Source organism: Notechis scutatus, chromosome 4 (assembly GCF_049901735.1).
Source record: "Notechis scutatus isolate UNSWTSFEM ecotype Mainland chromosome 4, rNotScu1.2, whole genome shotgun sequence".
Classification (NCBI taxonomy): domain Eukaryota; kingdom Metazoa; phylum Chordata; class Lepidosauria; order Squamata; family Elapidae; genus Notechis; species Notechis scutatus.
Genome location: NC_142012.1, coordinates 87,715,409 through 87,731,119, shown reverse-complemented (window position 1 = coordinate 87,731,119; position 15,711 = coordinate 87,715,409). Strand labels below are relative to the sequence as shown.

Genomic DNA, 15,711 nt, shown 5'->3' with positions numbered 1-15,711 from the left:
GTAATGAAAAGGGCTTCGGGCAATAGCTATAGCTTTATCTGGAGATCTTTGTTATGTAAAGTATTCTGGCCCAGACCTTAATGGCCCACCCATTAACAAAGGTGGGGGTGAGCTTCTACTTCTGAGGTGAGTTTCTGCTTCTGAGTTTCTACTTCTCTTTTTAGGGGAAATATTCTGCCTTTTTAGTATTCCCTAGGATATTTCACTTTTCTAGGAGAGGGGTGGGTGCTAACTTCCTACAAGCCTATTCCAGTGACAGTGACTATATTTCTCCAGGCCTTCTACCAACAAGGGGATGGAAATGTTCTGGGCATCTCACAGAGTGGAGTAATGAAAAACTTCTTCAATAACACACCCACACCCACACCCACCCACACCCCACACTTGCAATTGGATATTGTTTGATACATTCATGCTTCTGTTTATAATTGGTGGGGACAACAAAAAAATCCCTTATGAGCCTGCAGTGGGATGGGTGAACATTTTATTCCCAAGGCAGTGGGTGGAAACTCCATGAGTCTATGCAGTGTCCTGAGACTGGCACAATGCCCTGTGGTAGGAGAGATGGAAGCAGAAAACAAAGATCTTTTTTTCCCCTGTCCTGGCAGAGCCTCTTTCATCTTCATAGGTTTCCTCTATTTCATGTAAACAAGAAGAACGTTTTGCATTACTACTGCAGAGTTATTCCTGCCTAAGTTTATATTAGCTTGTGTAACTTTAAGGATTGCCCATCCTCCCCCGCAAACCCCCCCCTCCCCAGCAGCCAATCTGTCCTGAAATACTCTGGAGTCTTCGCTCCCACTTTCTGTCTGCAGATATATGATAAGCCAAGAAGTGAGCTATAATAAGTTCGCACAACTTCCAAACTGTGGAAGAACTATCTTGGCACTGGCTGGGTATTTGAATATTGAATCGGCTTGTGTCCTGAGACAGGTGAGTGATTGGCTATTAGCATCTTTGAGCAAAATAAATGAATAAACAAAAAAACGAAGCAGCCCAAATTACAATGTATTGAATTTGGTGATTGAAACAAGCTACTTTTTGTTGTTTTAATTGGTATTTAGGCAACGGGCATTGTAACAGCTTTGTGAAAGATACACCTGTTTAAGTTTTTTTTAAAAAAAGCTTTAACAATTGAAATGCTCTTTTTTATTGGCTTATTCATTATTCAGAATGGAAAACAAAGTAGTTTTGTACATTGTTTTGTATTAAACTAGATGAAATATAGTTCTAATTCTGTTGAGAAACTTAGTAGCAATGAACCCAAATAATAATTGTCTTGAGTACAGAAACGTGTTCTTAGATTCATGTATATTTGTATTTCTGTGCTGGGAGAACTTTCTGTACTCAAAAGAAATAAAGAACTAAATAGGGCACTTGCAAATGTATTTGTTTTGCGCCACATGTGTTGCTTCTGAGACCTTTATAAATAACTTGTTTGTAAGAAACAGGGGACAATGCTGACAATAATGTGAAATTGCTGGCCAAAAGTTGCAATTCTATGTGTAATTGCTTGTAAATATATAGAACTGGATTATGTTCATGCTGACAAATCATACACAGACCTGTAGTTTTAACTTGTAAAACATGGAAAGGTGTGAAATGAGAGCCACCATCTCTGATTCTATGGGTAGCCTGATAGATCCATCTTCTTGGGCCTGATATAAAGTTGATTAATGTTGATCTTTTTATTAAGGTATTAGGATTTTATCAGCCTGTATTAAATCTGATCCAAAGTCATAATGAAAACTTCACTCCTTTATTCCATATAAAAATTTGTATCAATCATTTTAAAGCATTAGATGGTACTCCAATGACCAGTGGTGCCCATTAGATAAGGTCAGCAAATCAAGATGGTAGATCTTAGAGTATTACTGGTGGAAAACCAAAAGTGAAGATGGATGGATCTTCATATAGCAAGAGCCGCTATTGGGGGTCTACCTTGTAGTGGTAAAGGTGGCAAAATGTAATTATGGTATCCATGGATATTCACCCAGTGACCTTGTTTTGAGTGACTCAGTTCCTCCTTGGAGGTCATAATACTGAAGCTCACCTGCAGGGTCGCTGTGAAGAACATGCTGTGCATCTGGCAAAGTCATTCGTATTCGCTCTATGGTGGACTCCGGCTTTAAAGCAGAATTGATAGAGGTGGTGGGGGCTACATCTTGCAAAGTGAAATGGGAAGACTTTGAGCCCATGGAACCCGAGGAAGAGGACACGATCTTCTCAATTGCTAGTTTGGCCACTTGTGTGTTACATCTGGTGCCCCTCCTGGCTTAGTAAGGCTGCGTAGGATTGGGTTAGGGTTAGTAATGAATCCCTTGAAAAGGGGGTGTTCCACCAGCTTTTAAAGAGGCAGTGATTTGCCCTCTCCTCAAAAGTGGATGGTACTTTATTGTGCTAGTTTCCCTCCTTTCTCTGGGTCAGTTCCAGTCAACGTTAAGGGGAAAGGTCCATGCTCAGTCCTTTCTTCTTTCCTATTTAACGTTTACATAAGGACACTGGGTGAGGTGATCTGTTGATTTGGGGTGAGATGTCACTGCCCAGTCTTGTGGTCCGTTGGCGGCCTGCAGAGCTGGCAGCAGAGTTGGACAGTGGGAAGGAACATGGGCCAGTTCTGGAGTCTGGGGAGGGCTCGGACAAGGGATCTGTGTCCGACACAGAGATGGGGCCAGGGCCACCTGAGAGTTATGTACTGACTCCGGAGCCTCCAGAATCTGACATCAACAAGGTAGAGGAACAAGGGGAACCTGTTCCCAGTGTGCGCTTATGCAGAGCTGCCAGAAGGCAAGAACAGTTAAGACAAAAGGGGCAACTCAGGAGTAAGGCTTGGAGATGATTGGCCCCTCCCATAATACATAAAGGAGGAGCAAAGGGACATGAGCCTTTGCAGGAAGCAACTTTGTTCATTCTGGTCGGTTTAAGCTTTGAAGCTCTGTGTTGACTTTGTGCTCCATTTGGCCTTGTACAGCTAATTGGCAATTTAGTCGTTGGCAGCATTTCAAGGGAGATAAAGGTGGGTGCTTATCAGCCTTATCCTGAAAGACTGTGGCAGACTTCTGTTGGACTATTCACAAACTGTTTGGGACTCATTACGGGCTGTGAATGAATATAATTCACAGCCATTGAAATAAAAAGAGGGTTTTGGGGACTAAGTTTTGTGATTGTTACTGTCTCAGGAAGCCTTGGTCAGAACTCCCGAGCACTACCCAAGCCAGATCCAATGCACAAACTGGGGGTCCCTCTTGGGCTCATGACTCCAGCTCAAAGAGCAGTTGGCAACCATGGTTAGGAAAGCCTTTGCCTATCTTTGGGTGGTATGCCAGTTGTGCCCATACTGGACCAGGAGGCTCTGTTCATTGTCAACCAGGACTTTGTATCCTCATGTTTGGATTACTACAATGTGCTCTACGTGGGGTTGCTCTTAAAGAACATCTGGAAGAATCAACTAGTGCAGAATGTAGCTGCATGCAAGTAATAAAATGGTGTTAAATATATGCACATGCAACACTACTACTATGCGTTGCACTGGTTAAGTGTTTCTGAGTGCAATACAAGTGCTGGTTGTTCCTTTAAAACCCTACATGACTGGGAAAATGTTACTTGAGGAACCTTCATTTTCCAACAGTCTCTACTCAATTTGATCCAACAGATTGGAAAAGCTGCAGATCTGTCAGCTAAAGAGTGTTGAATGATGGGAACTAGAAGATGAGCCTTTTCTGCAATACCCTTGCTCTGTGGGAAATCCTCCCCTTGGAGATTAGAATGGTCCCAACCCTGTTGGCCTTTAAGGTTTTAAAAACTTGACTGTGTACCCGGACATTAGGCTCAGAATGCGTTAAGGGTCCTGTTTTTTGGCTTTGCTGTTAGTTGCTTAACCATCTAGGCAGCTGTATGTATTTATTTTTTGGGATGCTGTTATTGTTTTAAATTGTTTAAACTATTTTATAGTTTTAGAACTGTAACCTGCTCAGAGTCACATGGCTGAGATGGGCAGCTATAGAAATTGAATACATAAATAAATTTTAAAAATAATATTAAGGAGGATTATCTTTAAGTTTATGATGGGCAACCCTTCAAATCAGAAGCTGAAAAGGGCATGGGAGCCATATTATACCTGTCAGTGGCTCCATACAGAAACTGTCTCTTTCTTTGGGACTGTAGCTAGGCAGTCTGAAGGAAGCGTTTAGTAAATAGTGCTGCAGGGTATGAGAATGTGCTTTGGGAGGAGTGTGGGTACGTTGCTGGTGCCACCATAGCTCCAAGGCATACTTTCCTCAGATCCTGTGGCTTTTGTGATATCCCAAGAAGAGACAAAGCTTGTATTAATCTGTATAAATCTGTCTTAGCAGATTTACAACGCTCCATGTTATAGCGTTTTAATAATTGGCTAATCTTCTTGGCTTGCAAAATTTTAAAACCTTTATTCATTTTCACTATATCAAACACCCAAATAATGCTTAATTTCCCCTAAATTTCTAATCCTGAACTTTTTCTGTAATCTATAAACAATATCATTTGCTTCTTGTTCAGTTTTAGTTATAATTGCTATGTCATCCATGAATAACAGTAATAGAGAAATTAAACCATCTTTCTCTCTTCAGAACAAACAAGGATCAGCTGTACCAGCTTCAAAACCTATTGAAACTAATTCATTTACAATACATTTATTCCATTCATAACCGGATTGCTTTAGACCATAAAGACTTTTCTTTAATTTCCAATAATCAGTTTTTCCATCATCGTTTAAACCTAATGGCTTTTTCATATAGATGGTATGTTGTAAAGGTGCATGTAGATATGCAGTTTCAACATCTTCATGGTTTATTTTACATTTATTCTTAGCTGCCCAAACTAATGCTGCTCTCAATGTATTTGCTCTCAGACTAGGTGCAAACACTTCATCATAGTCCTTATCTGACTGAGCAAATCCTTGAGCAACTAATCTTGCTTTATGGGTAATAGTCCCATCCACACCAGTCTTTATCTTATACAACTATTTGCAACCTATTGCACACTCACCTAGTGGTAACTTTACATCCTCATACACCTCTAAATCCTTTAACAATTTTAACTCCCTATTCATAGCTTCCTGCCAAGCTACCTGATCCTTTGTAGGATACAGTTTTATTTCATTGAAGTTAGAAGGTTCTGTATTAACTTGACATACAATGCCTGCTTGAAATCTGTCAGGTGGACGTCTCTCCCTAGTTGACCTACTAGGCAACTCAGTACACGTTGTTGGCATGTCCTCTTCCTTTATCTCCCCTATCAAATCCTCGTCTTCTATAGTCATAGAGGGTTCTTCTATTGATGATTCCTCCATTGAGGATTCCTCCACTATCTTATCATCAATATTATTATCATCAGGATTATTGGTAAACAATGGAGTCTCAACAACAACACTATCCTGTTCCTTATTATATTCATATTCAAGCTTTCTCCAGCCAACATGCTCCAGAAATTTAGCACTTGCACTACAATATACATTAGTAGTACCTGGCTCCCAAAATCTAAATGATCTATGATTAGCTTCATAACCTACAAAATATAATTGTCTCACTCTATGTTGTCCCTTTCGCCTTACTTGTGTAGGAATATGAACCCATGCTGGGGTTCCAAATGTATGTAAATAACTGAGATCTGGCCTTTTTCTATTCCAATGAGTAAATGGTAATTCACCAGTCATTGAATTCACTACATTATTCAAAACATGGTTAGCACACATTATAGCTTCACCCCAAAGTTTCTCTGATAAACCAGAATCCGAAATCATAGTCCTAGCCATAGCCTGTAATGTTTGTCTTCTACGTTCAATTTATGAGTTATGTTGTGGTCTAAAAAGAGCAGAATGCTTAAGTTCAATGCCAGCTTTCTGTAACATGGCTTCAAATTTTCTATTGGTAAATTCAATACCATTATCTGTTACTAAGCTAATAACTTTCTGTTTCACCTAGACTAGGTTTCTTAGGTCCAATAATATCAGCAAAAACAACCTATAATGGTTCACTGGTTTTGAATCCATTTACCCTATTTGCAGGAGTTACCTTGCTTTTTTCTTGATTGCAAGCATTGCGATTTAAATACTTTGTACAAGGTTGTAATTTTATACCATTAGATAACTCAACAATTTTCTTTAGCATTTTGAAATTTATATGTCCCATACATCTATGGAGCAGATGAATACATTCATCATGAGGCTTTTTATTCTCATAAACTGAGTTAGCATTAATTAATGGATTATCATGTATAATAAACAAACCATTATCTAATCTTGCAGTAACGCTTTTACCCTGTTTTTCAATTAAACATTTATCTCCTGAAAGGTTACAACAAATCCTGCTTTTACCTTTGCTCTTACAGATAGCAAATTAAATATCAGTCTAGGTACATATAACATCGGTAAACGTTCATTAATACATGAACAATATGCAGTACCTTCTCCAGATGCTCTCAATTTCCATCCATTAGCTAATGATACATGCTGTTTACTCTTTTTCATGTTCACAAACCTCTCTTTACTTTTAGTTATGCACTGCGATGCTACACTGTCAAATACCCATATTTCGTGGTTTACAGTAATAGTTGTACTTGATATGGCTAAACTAACACCTTTATAAGCTCTCTCTATATTAATAGCATTCTGTTTTTACCCTTTTTACAGTATCAGGCTATATGACCTTTAGCCCCACAAAAAAAAAACAAAAAACCATTTTCTAACAATATAGGCAGTTGAAGAGTTTTTCTTCCTGTGGTTGTCTTTCTCTTAGTTGATTTCTATCTTGCCTTCTTCTTGACTCTTCTAACAGTCTTCCAGTTATGCCAGTCAATGTAAGTTCATCTCTGTTTAAAACTTCCAGTGAAGACACATAATCATCATAAGTTTCATCCAAAGAAGAATGATGTAAACTTGATGCAACTCCGAGAAAATGTCCCAACATCTAGCAGCAGATTCTTTACCACGAATATGGACTAGCTGCTGATCTCTCAGTGTCAGTCCAATTATACAAAGCGCCTTTTCATTATCCTGGTTAAAGTCAGCTATTTTCTTTTTATCTTCATCATTCAATGGGTCCCAAGCTGTTACATCCAGTGGACTATTAACTACAGTCCATAATCTGTCTTTACGCAGAAGTAGGCTGCACTTCATAGACCAGGAAACATAGTTTGTTCCATCCAACCATGTTATCTGGGATATACTGGTTGACTGTTCTTGTGCCAATGGTAGTTTAACAATACACTGCAATCAGCTGTCTGAATATGAAACTGTATATTCACACTGATTCTCAATATCTCTTTGGGCCCATAATTAATGTTATGATATGTGCAGAATAACCCTTGAGTAACAAGGATATGCACATGGAACGTTTATGAGAATAATTATAATGTATTGAATAATGGTAAATATAATTGAGCAGGTTAAGGATTTTATTTCTTCTGTCTCTTTGAAGGCTGGCAACTTAGTTGGGTTTCCATAAAGGCTGTATGAATTTTGGCTAATTTAAATGAAACAAACTTCTAGGAGGCAGTCTCTTACCCAGCTCATCGTCAGATAGATATTTACCTTTGGAAGAAGCAAATAGATTCTGATTTGGCTTTTTGTGCACTTTCGCATCATACTTACGTTGGCCATAGGAAAAAAAAAAACATATTTGAAGTCTTGCAGAGTGTTTTTGATTTTGATGTCCAAAGTTAACACTGCACATCATTGCTAGAGAAGCTTTGCAGGTATTCCTTACACCAGTGTTTTTAAACATAGCAATTTTAAGATGTATGGGGTTCAACTCCAAGAATTCCCCAGTCAGCCAGCTGTCTGGGAAATTCTGGGAGTTGAAATCCACACATTTTAAAATTGCTAAGTTTGAAAAACACTGCCTTACATCATCCCTCCACATTTTTGTAATATTCTTTCTGCCCCATTGAAGGGTACAGAATGTGTGGCAAAAGATTGGACAAGATCAATGGATATGTATGCCAGAGAAGAGAACTGCAAAAGAATGTGAGAATCACTGAATCACTGTGTTTATTCTTTGTGCAGACAAGAGTTGTTTAAGATCAAAGAATAGAGCCCTACAAGGAAAGAAAAATATTAAATGAACATGTAGATTTCACAAATGGAAGAAGGATGTGAGATTTGATAGCTAATCACTTCAGTTTTTTTTTAATGAGAAGTAATATAAGAAGATAAAGATGGCTAATGGAAAGAATTAGATAATACAAGATGGTTTAGCATTGCTTTATTATTACAGCAACATCTTTGACTATATGGATCAATCTAGGATGCGGGATATATATCAAGGATAATGGGAGGGCCAGAACACTGTCTGAGGATCTTTTCAACGAGGAAGAAACTAAATACAACTGTGCTTGGAGAAACAAAGTAATTAAGAACTGAGAATAGAGTCAAATGTTGTATCTGTTTTACTACAAGTATAAGAATGGCAGGACTGGAATTAATGACAGCTGGACTGAAACTGAGGTCAAAACAATTTGGCTAACGGATTACACTGCTTTGTCAGTTTTTCTAAGTCTTCATTGTTTTCATCAAAGTGCAGAAACGTGGAAACAAATTGGACTGCACTAACATGTAGGAGAAAGCAATAGCAATAGCACTTAGACTTATATACCACTTCATAGTGCTTTACAGCCTTCTCTAAGCAGTTTGCAAAGTCAGCATATTGCCCCCAACAATCTGGGTCCTCATTTTACTGACCTCGGAAGGATGGAAGACTGAATCAACCTTGAGCTGGTCAGGGTTAAACTCCTGGCAGTTGGCAGAATTAACTTGTAATATTGCATTCTAACCATTGTGCCACCACGGCTCATACAGAAAGATGCTGTATGAGGTCTGAAAACCTTTTTCTAAATCATTTTCAAAGTATGCACAGCTCTACAGGAAAATAGAAAAAAAAGGAAGGCTTAACTCTGAAGTGGACTTTGAAGAAGGATAAGGAAGAGCATTGACACTTTTGAAACTTAGTGTTGGAGAAGACTCCTGAGAATACCGTGGCCTGTCAAGAAAACAAGCCAATGGACCATCAAATTATTCAATTCAGATTTCTCAACAAATGACCAGGCTTAAATTATCCTATTTGAACGTTTTATGCAAAGATCCAGCTCTCCAGAAAGGCTTTAATGCTGGAAAAGTGGAAAGAAAGAGAAAAAGATAATCAGCAGTAAGTTGGATGAACTCAGTTATAGTGGTGATGAGACCTGAAGGATCAGGGTAGGGATAGATTGCTATGGAGAAAACCGATGTGGCTACCAGAAGTCAAAAAAGACTTGATGGCATATAATCAATCAATGAAGCAGGATCCACGAGATCACTTGAAAGTCCCTGCAAAAGTTACAAATAATCAAGATAGCAAGCATTTTTGCATTTTTTCATATAGTTGATCTTCACTTGGAGATATCACCTGAAGAATATACCACATACGTTTCTGAGTGGGTAGTATAAAATAATACTATATATTGTACAAACCTGCTGAGATTGCCTGCCCCTTTTGGATATGAGTTCCTTGGTCAAATTCTAAGAATTTGAATATTTATCCCACAGTTCAGGTTTTAGGTTTTATGACATTTGTTTATGACAGCCATTATTCTAACAATCTCAAAACTATTCAAACAAAGCACAAGGCTAGCACCAAATTTAAAACAGAAACGGCTGCAAAAGCCTGACACACATGATGAAGATGAACACAATGCATGAGCCTGATGATGGCAGATGAGATTCTGCTGAAACGTCGCTACAACTTTAAAAGCACAACTATAAAGACATGGGAAAATACCCGAACAAAGCTGAATACCATACATACACACACACACACACACACACATACATACATACATACATACATACATATCTGTCTGTTCCTTTTCTTCCAGAGCCACAGAGGAGCCTTAGGGGAGCAAAAACGCCCCCCCCACAGAGGCTCCTCTGTGGCTAAGAAGCTCCCAAAAACAGGTGGGGGCTGCAAAAAAAGCCACGCCAACCCAGTCACATGGCCACGCCCATCCAGCCACGCCCACAGAAACCGGTAGTAAAAGTGATGCATACATACATACATGCATTAGCATTGAGGGTTTTTTTGTGTGTGTGAGCTACCAAAATTTTATTTATGAATGTGATGGATAAAATAAGTAAAATGGATAAAATAATTATTACAATTTGGTATATGTGCGATATTATTGCATTGTTTGAAAAATCAAGATATGATATGATAAGTGTGAATTTATCATTCACATTAATTGTGAATCCTCTTTCTGTTTAGTCTATTTAAGCTCTCTCCAATCTGGTGCCTTCCAGTCCTGATGACTTACAAGCCCCTGAATTCCCAGCCACTGTTAACAACAGCTAGGAACAACAACAGCTAGGAATTGTTGGAGCTCTATTCTAAAGAATTGTCTATGGTTTTGTTCTCTTTTCAATAAATTTTAGGCACTTTTGTTCTTCACAGTCACTGGCTTCAACCGTGCTTATATATTAACTAAATCATGCTTACCATGAAAAGTGGGGAGGGGGAGACCTGTATTGCTGTATAAAATAATTTGAATTTGTTCCAACAATGTAATAAAGAAAAGGCACTTCTGCAAACCAAAGACTGTAATTGAAATGAACCTTGACCTGAGTAGGCCGAGTGGGTAAGTATGGGTAGTAGAAATGCTACCGTATGTGTTATTGCAGATTTTAAAAACTGCAGTGAAGAAATCAGACATGATGTAGTCCCAGTTTTGATTCTACTTTTGCACGAATATTATATTTTGACAGCTATTTAAGAAAAAAAAAAGCCTGGGAACAATCTTAGAACAAATATTGATCTATATTCTGGGGAATGCTGGCAGGGGAATTTTGGGAGCTGAAGTCCACATCTGTTAAAGTTACCAAGCTTGAAAAAACATTCATCTATATAGATGAGTGCCTTCAAATTTATTATTTTGTATTGTTTGAGTTAATACAACAGTCCTAAAATAGATTATTTTTTGAAGTTCCATCTGAATGGGGATGGAATTGGTCTTTTATCTTCCTGAAGATAAAAGCCCCACAAGCGGTGGTTAATTTTTTATGGTTATTGCCTTCTTCAAATTTCAGAGGATGTTAATAAATTTGACAATATGAAAAAATTGCACTTAGCCCCCTAAAATTATCATAAAGCATTTTCTGACCTAGTACAAAATGTCATAAAGTATATCCTGTGGTGATGCTTCACTGTGCTAAACAATTCAAGGCAATATCTCCCTGAAGTTTTAAGAACTTTTTCAGTGAAGTTCATTAGAAACTCTTTGTTGAAAGCTTTGAAGAATCTGGTAAGGAAATATGTCTGAAACAATGAGTTGTCTAGCACTACTATAAAATAAACTCTCTTTAGTTTACAGGTAAAATGGCAGCAGCAGATCACATGAAAATTAAAATTGATCCTCAGAATCTACAGATTCAGACGCATACTGTGGAGAAGTTGCTGGAACCCCTCATAATTCAGGTAGACCACATCAAGAGGAAAGTGGATTGTGGGATGAGAAATGAAACATGGAACACTTTTCATTGTGTGGTTCATGTGGTATCTGGCACAATTTAGAAAACATACACTGAATTTTGGTTAAAGGAATCTTTAGGCATCTACCTGTTCCCATTGATGATATATGAACTCATGCTTGACAATAATATTAATCAGTCAGTTTATTACAGTTTTAGACTGGTACAAGCATTGTGTCCAGAAGTGTTCTGTGAATACTTATAAATCTATCTTAATGGACAGTAAAACAAAAACAAAATTAAACTACGTCTATAAAACAACCTGACTAGAATCCGTGAGTAAATTCCAAAAAGAGCAATCTATGTTTTCTGGGAGTTGAAGTCCACACTTCTCAAAGTTTCTGAGATTGAGAAACACTGATCTAGGTAATAAAATGGAATCTAAAACTATGTGAAATGTGATAATGACAATAATATGAAAGTAATTTAACCATTAGTTAAACTACAATGGTTCACATGCAAAGTTACTAAATTTGAACTTGTTTGATCTGATGTTACAACTATTAGACCAGGGATCCCCAAACTTGGCAATTTTAAGTCTTGTGGACTTCAACTCCCAGAATTCTGGGAGTTGAAGTCCACAAGTCTGAAAGTTGCCAAGTTTGGAGACCTCTTTATTAGACCATGGTTGGCTGGGGAATTCTGGGAGTCGAAGTCCATAGATCTTAAAGTTGCTAAGGTTGGCAAACAGTGCATTAGATGGATGTAAAAAAATTGAGAGGCTTCAATGCATGTATGTGACCTTTTTTGACGTGCTCCCTGAAGATGGTGGACAGGCTTTTCTGTATGTTTGGAATTCACAATGCTTCCCTGGACATGATATTAATAAATGATGAGCTTTCATTTTATGGCCTAAGCAAGGACTGGAAGAATAATTTTGGCTTGATGTTCATAGATTATTCCAAAATCAGTTAAGTTATATCAGTTAATCCGTTAAACTCAGGAGTCCTCAAGCACTTCAGCTCATCAACTCCTTTATGTTTCAGATTGTTCATCAATCCCCCAAATATATTATACGAAAATAATTTAAGAAACACTACTTTAAGTAATAGTAGTATGAACAACAACAATGACCACAACAATAGTCCGTCACTTCCACCTTTGGGGTTAATATTTATCACTTTGGAGTACTTGGCTGTAAACAGTGCTTGCTTTATATAAAAAAAATCCTATTCTATGTTGTGTTATTTCTATGAAAATTACTTCCCACAACAATATGAATAATTATGAATATATGAAAAAATAATAATTATGAAAAATTTCATGTTTCACTGAAATTCAATAGATTTACCCTGGATAGTTACTTTTATTGTGTTTAAAACCTTCTATCTTCCATCCATATTGCCAAGGACTCGGCTTCTTTCTTCTTTAGATAAGGCCATTTTAAAAATCATTACTGTATATCTACAGAGGGAGTAGACCACATGACCCACTACAAAAACTGCTGTTTTAATCTGTTTGCCAGCAACTTCCCAATTATAGAGCATTCAGCATTCCTTTCCCATAGGATAATGTTCAACATACAGTTTAATCCTTGCAGGAACTGCTGTGTTTATTATGCCTCTGCCTGTTATAAATACATTTCTTTCCAAAGCATTTCAATCTTCTTATATACAGTCCTCAGTGTACACTTTAAAGGCTTGATTTATTTTGAACCTCAATTTTTTTTTAATTCTGACATGCTAATGAATTAGAAAAGTTTGCATGGATGTTTTTCCTCTGACATATTTTAATTACACAATTTCACAAGTCCCAAGTGAAAAGGGGAATCCGGTTCTGTATTTCAGGACAGTTGTAAATTTGCTATTTTATTAAAATACTATTTCACTTCTCTCCAACAGTTTTCACACCTCAGATATTAAAAAAATATAGTTTCATTAAAAGAGACTCTTAAAATGAAAAACCATATTTCCCTTTAACTTAGCATAGGTGAGGAAAAGATTTTAATAATCAGTGGATAACTTTAAAGTTGTCTTGGGAATCAAAATTAAACTTTAAATAGATTTTGTTGCTCACAGATGACACCACCTCTTGCATCATTAATTTAGTGGAGTAATTTATGGCCAATTCTCTCTTCCTGTACCCTGGCTGCATTCACACATCACACAAAACTATAAAGTGGCTCCTTGGTATTTGGCTGGCCTGTTTGGAGTTTTGAAACCATGGTTTGAGACAATGTTTCCCCATACTGTGTAAATTACGCCAAATCAGGTAAACATATCTTTCTTTGGGTAATCACAAGTATCCTTTACCCAATTACAACAGGGACATTTAAATTGACTTGAAGTGTTCCACTACATTGGGTAAAAAGGACTTTCTGGTAAGTAATTTGGGGCAAAGGATGTAAAATGTTTGGGAAACCCTGGTTTAAGACTTAGAATTCGATGTGGATCAATGTTTTCATAAATGATTTAGATGAGAGAATAGAACAGGATTTCATCAAATCTGCACGTGACATTAAACTGGCAGGAATAGTCAACACTCCAGAAGGATCTTGGCAGACTTGAACCCTGGGCCCTATCTAGCACAATGAAATTCAGTGAAGAAAAAAAAATAAGATTTTACACTTAGGAAAGAAAATTCAAATGTACAGATTAGGTGAAACTTGACTCAATAATAGCAACTGTGAGTGGGGTCTTGGAGTACTGATGAAGAATAGAATATGAGCTCAGCAGTATGTGGCAGAGCCAAAAAAGCCAACAGAATCCTAGGTTGTATTAAGAGTGGAATAGAATCAAGATCATGTGAAATATTAATATCACTTTATAAAGCACTTTATAAAATAATGAATGGAAACTAATAAAGGACAAGCTAGAATTCAGGAGAAACTCCTTAACAGTGAGGACAATTGGCCAATGGAACAGCTTGCCTTTAGAAGTTGTAGGTGCCTCATCACTGGAAGTTTTTAAGAAGAGACTGGACAGCTATTTGTCTGAAATAGTGTAGGTTCTCCTGTTTGAGCAGGAGCTGGACTAGAAGACCTCCAAGGTCCCTTCCAGCTCTATTATGATTCAAAGCCTTAGTAACACCATACTTAGAATACTGCATCCAATTTTGGTCACATTATATTGTCATATATTATCATATTATAAAAAAGATATAGAGACTCTGGAAAGAGTCTAAGGAGAGCAATAGAGATGATTAGGGGGCTGGAGGCTATAACATATGAAGAATGGTTGCAGGAACTGAATATGTCTAGTCTAGTCAAAAAAAGGTTTAGAGGTGACATTATAGCAATGTTCCACTATTTGAGGGGCTGCCACAAAGTACAGGGGATCAACCTATTTTCCAAAGCACTAGAAAGCAGGACAAGAAACAGAGAGAAGCAACTTAGAACCAAGGACAAACTTCGTAACAGTGGGAACAACTAACCACTGGAACAACTTGCCTTTAGAAGTTGTGGGTGCTTCATCACTGGATGTTTTTAAGAAGAGACTGGGCAGCCACTTGTCTGGAATGGAATAAGGTCTCTTGCTTGACAATAAGATCTCCAAAGTCCCTTTCAAGTCTGTTATTATTCTGTTAAGATTTATTTTGAAATCTCCAGGAACATGGTTAAGCAAAACATGGCTTATAGCATAAGATACGTTGATTCCTGAAATAACCCCCTGTTCATTCTATGTGGATATGTCACTGTTATACGCTGACACGGTCCTTAAGTTGGAGCTCACTCACTGCTGATATCTCGGTGCCTCTTTATTTGATGTAGACCCAGAGCGATATGTTTAACTGCAGAAATGAAGATGTGGGCCTTCTTCCCTTTATGTTTTAGGTGACCACATTAATGAATTGCCCCCAGAATCCTTCTGGCAAGAAAAAAGGATGTTCCAAAAGAGCTCGTGTAATTCTTGCTTCTGTGGAAGAAGCTACTTGGAACTTGCTGGATAAAGGGGAGAAAATCGCCAAAGATGCTCCTGTCCTTAGAGAAGAACTGAATGCTGCTCTCCATGAGGTTCGCAAAGAAAGTAAGCCTGCTGTTACTCAGACAACAATATCACTTCCTCAACAGCTGCATCTTTTCTTTACCTCTTCCAATAATGTGTTTTATGACCTCTGTTTTGTGCCCAGGGATGATTTTTTTTAAAATTTTCAGGTCCCAAAATAATAGAGACACCTGTCTGTCTGTTTGGTATTATGCTCTTCTCTGCTTAGCCCAACTTGCTAGCAGATCAGATTTGCCC

The 15,711-nt window shown here is 37.7% G+C and overlaps 1 protein-coding gene across 1 annotated transcript in view; it reads left to right on the top strand.

The window, feature by feature from the left end:
• The first annotated feature begins 741 nt into the window (after positions 1-741).
• Positions 742-15,711, top strand: part of CTNNA3 (catenin alpha 3) — a 767,102-nt gene continuing 752,132 nt past the window's right edge. Inside the window, exons 1-3 of the mRNA XM_026672790.2 lie at positions 742-933; positions 11,367-11,477; positions 15,303-15,495. Coding sequence (XP_026528575.2) covers positions 820-933; positions 11,367-11,477; positions 15,303-15,495 — 418 coding nt within the window. The 5' untranslated portion in view covers positions 742-819. The remainder of the gene's footprint in view (positions 934-11,366; positions 11,478-15,302; positions 15,496-15,711) is intronic.